Source organism: Engraulis encrasicolus, chromosome 17 (genome assembly GCF_034702125.1).
Source record: "Engraulis encrasicolus isolate BLACKSEA-1 chromosome 17, IST_EnEncr_1.0, whole genome shotgun sequence".
NCBI lineage: Eukaryota > Metazoa > Chordata > Actinopteri > Clupeiformes > Engraulidae > Engraulis > Engraulis encrasicolus.
Window position 1 is genome coordinate 6710350 of NC_085873.1, and position 7500 is coordinate 6717849.

Below are 7500 nucleotides of genomic sequence, written 5' to 3' on the forward strand. Positions count from 1 at the left end.
GTGGGTTCCTGGATTTTTGGTTTGGTTTGCAGCTGTGTGTTCACTTTGCCAGTCCCAGTAATGCCCAAGTGATAACGTTGCTTGCTATCCTAACGAGGCAGTTTTTTTTAAAAAAATGATAATAATCAAACGCTGTATAGATACACGCTTTGAGGTTTCGGCTCGTCTGACATTCTTTGAAATGTCCATCCTCGAGATGAACGACTGTGGAATATTTCAGCGTCATTGTCTATTGTTTAGCCTATAGTATTTAGGTTGAGTTTGGGTCCGCAGTGGTATGATCATTGATGTGGATGAGTGTGATAGTTGACGGTTCTCAGGAGGAGTGTCCTCAAATGACGCACCATGTCGTGCCTATTTTCTGTCTACTCTAGTCTTTTCTACCGGAGGTGGTAGCTGTCCATGATCACGGCCACGTCTGGCTTCATTATCTATTTCACAGGCTACCAGAAGGATCATCCCGGTGGGATGATATTCTGTTGTTGAATGCATAATGTGAATTGTTGCTGTGTAAGCGGTAGCCTATTACAACGCAAGCATCGGATCTGTAGGCCTATTTTCGAGTGGTGGAGTGAAAGGAACGCTGATAAGCAGACCTCAAAATTCACCATAAGAGCATTTTTGTCCAAAATGCTCATGTGGCTTGGGGTTATCAGCGTCCCCTCTTTCAAAGACCAGAAAACACTGAGAATGGCCTTGTATCTTGACGGCCTATAAAAATACAGTATAATCCTGGACACATATCGCGTCTGATCTGAATGTGGTGTCCACCTTTCTAACAGACATATTGGTGTAGGGAGGAGGAGTAGGCCTAGCAGGCCTAGTAGCGCAGCCTGTGCAGTAGGTAGCCTAGGTAGAACTAAACGTGACTCTGCCGCCAGTTATATGGTGAACTTGACTCAAACTTGTTAAATGGCACTGTCCCACCGTTGTTTAGTTCTACCCACGCCCCCTGCGCCAACGCCGAGTCTGGACCACTGAATCCTGTGTGTGTGTGTGTGTGTGTGTGTGTGTGTGTGTGTGTGTGTGTGTGTGTGTGTGTGTGTGTGTGTGTGTGAGAGAGAGATATCTCTAATGGCATTTTCTCTAAATGCAGTATGTTTTAATATGTAGGCCTACCTTATGTTCAGAAAGCGACATATGAAACTTATAGGTATTTGGCAAATATTGATAAGTCACTGCCTCACCAGCCATAAAGCTGACCGCACGTTACTGGTGTGTGTGTGTGTGTGTGTGTGTGTGTGTGTGTGTGTGTGTGTGTGTGTGTGTGTGTGTGTGTGTGTGTGTGTGTGTGTGAGAGAGAGAGAGAGAGAGAGAGAGAGAGAGAGAGAGAGAGAGAGAGAGAGAGAGAGAGAATGCGTGTGTGTATAAGGCTCATTGCTCTACTCAAGTGTATGCTATATGTTAACTGTAATCTGCAATGTGCAATAATGTGAATTAGGTATTTGTGTATGTTTTATATGTGTGTATTTATGTAAGCTGTCAGACACCTTAAAGGACCAGTTCTGTCAATTTCAATATGCTGTTGTATTGCTCACGCTACCCTTGACTTGTCAGTATACCCGGTGATGCCACATTTTTCGGCTAAGCCCTTTCCGAGATATGAGTTATTCTAATGGGGGCAACAGAATGTCTACATTTTTTTTAAACATAGGCACTTACCTAGCCTACTCCAAATATTTCCCCAAAAGGTACTGCTGTTTGCTGGTTGTCTGCTGATGTTGTATAGCCTTTCGGATGTCTTTGGGAATAAATAAAACTGTTTTATTGAAATGTAAACAAAGCGCTGCCCCCATTACAATGACCAAGATCTCGGAAAAGGCTGAAGAAGAAAAAAAAAAACCTCAGGTACTGACAAGTCCAGGGTAGTGTGAGCATTACAACTGCATGTTGAAATTGACTGAACTGGTCCTTTAATTTCCCTCAGGATTAATAAAAGTACTATACTGTAGTCTACTCTACTACATATTCACTATTTCTCAATGTCAAGTGTTCTAGCCTTAGTAGTGCGTGAAGCGCCTAGTGATTGCATACTCTGCGGAATTCACCAGAGTATCCAATTGCTTTGCGTTTCACGCACTACCAAGGCTAGAACACTTGACATTGGGAAATAGGGATAGTCTACCCCGGAACTCGGGCAGAACAAGCATTAGTGCAGTAGATAGTAACTGAATATACCCACCGGGGCTGGCCTGCTCCTGGGAGACCTTCCTCAGGATCTCGCTCTGCTTGGCGCTGAGCGTCTGCAGTCGACCCAGCTCCTCCGTCAGCTCCGTGTAGGCCAGCGCCAGGTTCACCCTGCACACACAAATAGCACAACCAGGGCCGGATTAATGCACAGGCTAGATACGGCTGCAGCCTAGGGGTCTGCACCTGCCAGGGGGCCCCTGATTGGTCAAAAGTCAAACTTTTGACAAGATGCAATATTGAAAAATTAATCTGTTATGTTCAGTACAGTTGGTAGACATGCTATCCTTGATTGGTGGCTTGTAATTATGACACTGTATGTAAATGTGTCGCAAAATTTGTGTTCCGGGGGGGCCCACAGCAACCTGTAGCCTAGGGGCCCCAGGCTGCCTTAATCCGGCCCTGAGCACAACGCCATGACATTCGACTCCAAAAACAAATAAGTTTACCACACACCTGTTTGCCCCTTCATTCAGAGCTAAGAATGTGCGTTGTCAATTGTGCAGAGGTGAAACGCCCTTACCAGCATCTGCAAGCTGTGCATGGATTTTTGAACTTTTCCATGACATTTGACATATGACACAATGACAGGGCAATCAGAGGTTAGGGCGTCAGACTTGTATTCCAAATGTTGTCCGTTTGATTCCTGACCCACCAGGTTGGTGGGAGGAGTAATTAACCAGTGTTCTCCCCCATCCTCCTCCACGGCTAAGGTAACCTAAGCATGGTACCACCACATTGCTCCCACTGCTACCTTGGGGTGCCGTTTGGAGCTGCCCCCTTGAATGGATGAGTTATAAATGCCATTTTGTTGTGTGTAGTGAGCACTGTGTCGTGGAATGCTCTCACAAAGACAATGGAAGTTTCCCAGGTGGACTTCAAATTTGGTACAGACACAGGCCAGGGAATGAGAAAAAAAATGACACACACCCATCCATTCTGGTCCAGGCAGAGCTGACAATGTGAATCACACACATTTCCCTTCTAATCTCTATTTGTTTTCAACAGTGGCGTTAATTTTTTGAAACTCTTGCAAGCATCTGCTAACCTGACATATACCATCTGGCAGCATTTCACCAAACTACACCGGTTTCCTCAACCTACCATCTGGGGACCGTGAAAATCAGAATTTTTATCCAATCACATGCACAGAATTTTGATAAGGAGCATCATTGAAAACATGTCCATTGTGTGGGGGTTCCCAGATGGTATCGTGAAGACGAAGGAAAAGCATAGCAGTTGGGGAGAGTCAGGTTAGGCATCTGATAGAAACCTGTCAAGAAATAGATGGTGGCACAATACAAGTATAAATTCAATCAGACGAAAAAAAACGGAATGAATTTCAATAAACACCTACTTCATGGTAACTTAAACCGCCATGTATACATTTGTTTTGGGACGCCCTGTACTGTAGAGTAGAGTCATTTATTAATCAGTATATCTAATTAGCTCTGTGTGGGCTAAGGACAAGTCCACCCACAGGTGAACAAAGACACAGGCACAGCACATTAACATTGATATTTGGTGCTGCACAGTACATTTTTTAGTGATAATGCAACACTTTGAGAGTCAGTTAAACATCTTCGAGTGTATGTGGTCCTAGAGTACACTAAGTTTAAGTGTTAAATTAGCACTGCATTTTACTGCGTGTATACTGTACACTATGTGTGTGCATTTGGTATATATCTGTCTATCTATGTCGGTCTGTCTGTCTGTATGTCTGTCTGTATGTCCATTATTTTTTCTTAGGCCATTCGCTAACTATCCATTATAAAGGCACACACGAGAAGCAATACGTAACACTTTTACATGCACACGATAAAAAACACTTGCTATGGCAGATTTGCCATTTGGCTTCTGCTGCTAGTACGTATGTCAGCCTGGCTTCCAGAATTAGAACGCTCCAAGATAAGATCTTTCCAGAATTAGAGCATTTTCTTTTTCTGTTTGCAGAGCAAACAGACAGTTGAAGCCAGAGAGAGAACCACAGCGCTTCCCACAGGCCCATATGTAGGCTACTCCTCTACAAACTGGCACGAGAGCTGGCAGCGCGTCTGCACTATTTAAATGTCCTTAGATTATTCTTACACAGCAACATATATAAAGAGCAATGGCATCTGACCTACAAACATGATTTTGTAAAGCCCTAGATGATTCAAAGCCCAAGTCAGAAAAAAACTTCTTCTTCTTCGTCGTCTTCATCTTGTCATGCCATTCTCTTTCACTCAGGTGAAAGAGTCGGTACAGCCAATCAGTCACATGTGGTTGGGAAGCTTAAATGTGTTAGCCTGGTTCTCAGGCAGACCCTTTGTGCATTTTCGCTCAACTTTGTGAGCTTGCACGATGATAATCGTCCATCTGCGTGAGAACCAGGTTATAAATATGAGCCATTCCAAATCATTATAGCATTTAGGATTATTTTGGGCTAGTCCTTGTAGATTTTCTGCCACGCCACCATGGAACACTAAGCTAGACAGAATGGCTGCATATCATTTTGAATTGATGCAGAATGCCTGTCAAAATACTGATTTATGTGGTTCATGGTAGCAAAAACACAGTAAATGAGCATAAAACTTAAAGCTTCAAGCTCCAAAAAGAAGTCCAGCTTCTCCCACTTCTAAATACAAGCCAATCGATAGATGGGGGAGGCATGTAGGGAGAGAAACCTGCCTCAAGCAGTTTCAGGCTATTTGTCACGTCAACCAGAAACATGCTGACAGCGAACAAGACATTCCAAGCCAACTGACATCCGCCACCATCTTCACTATGACAACAAGGCCTAAGCCGACCCTGCATCTCTTCTCACAGTTTTATTTTCACTTTTTTTTCTTTTTATTAGCTGGGAATGGTGTATCAAGCATTCTTTGATTGTCTGCACAGCAAAACACTGGGTCAGTCAATTTTGATAGAGGGTCTGAGATGTTTTACTTCACCATCTGCAGGGTGTCCAAAATGCATTCACATTTTAAATCTGAGTAAAGTGTTCACAACAATTCAATGTCACAGCCTTTTCACACACATAATTCTTTTGCAATATTTGTGCCTTCACTTTTGACGACTACATTCACTTTTGGTGAGTGTTACAGGTCTCAGTTATAGTGAAGACTTTTGACGTCAGTTTGAGAATGACAAAACAGTAATGTACTGGCATTTTATTATCTGGGCAGCCGCTAGGCATAATAAGCAGACGAACCACTTTGCCCCCAAAACCTGGGCCTTCTAAACTGAAATTGACAAAGAACGTATTATTGTTATTACTATTATTATTATTATTATTTAATTATGAGGGTGGCTTAGGGTCTCCAAAAGCTTGGCAGCAGCCCTGTCTATTACACTTTGAAAATAACATGGATTTTAATACATGCTTTAGTGGGACATTTTTTAGACCAAATTCAGACCAAATATGTACAACCTCCAACCAAACCACTTTCCTGATGCCAACCGTTTGCTTTGGTGTCTCAATACCACTGCGCCCTATCCAAACATCTCAGTGTCATCTCAGAGGTTAATCGAGAGATACCTAACCACTGCTGTCGAGATAAGCCAAGTTCAACAGTCTTAGAGGAAAACAAGTAGCAGTGTGCAAGAGATGAGAGATAGAGGGGGAGGAAGTGAAGGGGAACGAGAGAGAGAGAGAGAGAGAGAGAGAGAGAGAGAGAGAGAGAGAGAGAGAGAGAGAGAGAGAGAGAGAGAGAGAGAGATAAGATCAGAGGTTTAGCTCTATTTGATGTCAGCAAACCACTTTCAAAAAAGTCAGCTATGTTTTATAATAAGTCGACACCTCGGCAGCTACCGTATGGCAGATGAAGGGAGATAAGCTGCAGTGTACGTACGAGGCTGTGGGAACGTACAGCTAGCTAGAGGTATCACCTTCTCTACCATACCATCAATACTCCTTACACGTGCCAATGTTTCAAAGTAAACTTATGTTAATGCAAAAAAGGCACTTAACTGGAGAGTTAAATTACTCTAACATGGTGTGTCTGCAATGTCTGCAGGCCTCTGTGGCCAGTGTATTATTAGCTCTTAATGGTAGGGACACATAGGAGGCGAAGCAAGCGAAGTGAAGAGAGGCGAAATCCAACCGTCATCAGGTCGTCGCGGCGAATCAAATGGAATGGAACAGTTATGTTGTTGATTTGATTGGGCCTGCCTCTCCACACTATGTTTTGACCTTTGCAATTACCAAAAAGGTCTTCTTCATTGATCTTAGTGATCTAGGTAGGACATACAGCTAAAGCATGTCTAGTAGCTGGGTCCCATTCCATTTAATGAATAAGGAAGGTGTCACAAACTAGATTAGGGTCACAGAATTCTTCTTCAAATCACTTTTCACTTTCTGAGAAGACTTTTTTTCTACATTTCCTACATTTTTCTCTTGGGGACTTTCTTGAGTGCAAAACTTTTCCTCGCTCACAAATGAAATTCACGAGTACATGACAATAAAAGCTGTTGTATGTTGTATCTCGTAGCTTGTCCCCAAACCATCAATACTTGTTGACATACAGTCACAAAATATCATGTTACAGGAGAATGATGCAACATTTTAGAGTTGATGAATCACCTTATGAAAGAAGCAGATTTTTTATCAACACCTACTGATGAAGCTATACATTTGACATTTGCACACATGCACAAAACAATAAGTTAGAAACAGCATGAAAAAGTCAACAGACAGAATGAGAAATTGTTAAGTATAGCTTATGGCTTAAACTGAAAAGCTGCTGGTTAAAAATAAAAACAGAAGCGAATGTTTTGGTAGCCTGGGGTATGGCATGAACACAATCCAAAAAGTGCTTAATTAGGTTCTCCTAACAGCCGTGTTTCTTCCCTACATGTGATTAATGAGGTCTATATATAATCAATCATAAGACTATCTCATAATAATAAATGTAATATAATGTAAAAAAGTGCCATATCATATCTCTGCATAACCGTCATGAGCATTGCAGTGAAATTTGGACAAAATAAATGGTCATGGCGCATGCAGTCACCTACTGCATAGAGAAAGACTACTGTGCGTGTGTGTGTACATTGTGTGCGTGCGCGCATCTCTGTATTAGGCCTCTGGTAATTTTGTAGTCCTGCAAATAGAAGCTGAAGGGTTAACCTCACTACCCTCTATCCTTCTTCTAAAGCCACACACACACACACACACACACACACACACACACACACACACACACACCGCAAAGAGGAAGAGTGGCAGCATGACGAGAGAGAGCAAGCAAGCTAGTGAGCCAGAGAGAGAGAGAGAGAGAGAGAGAGAGAGAAAGAGAGAGAAAGCAAGAGAAAGCGAGAGAGGAGGGAGAG

At 42.7% G+C, this 7500-nt stretch overlaps 1 protein-coding gene across 1 annotated transcript in view; it reads right to left on the reverse strand.

Moving 5' to 3' along the window:
* tbkbp1 (TBK1 binding protein 1) overlaps positions 1-7500 on the reverse strand; it is a 63708-nt gene that overhangs the window by 9285 nt on the left and 46923 nt on the right. The window contains exon 7 of the mRNA XM_063221109.1: positions 2183-2298. Coding sequence (XP_063077179.1) covers positions 2183-2298 — 116 coding nt within the window. The remainder of the gene's footprint in view (positions 1-2182; positions 2299-7500) is intronic.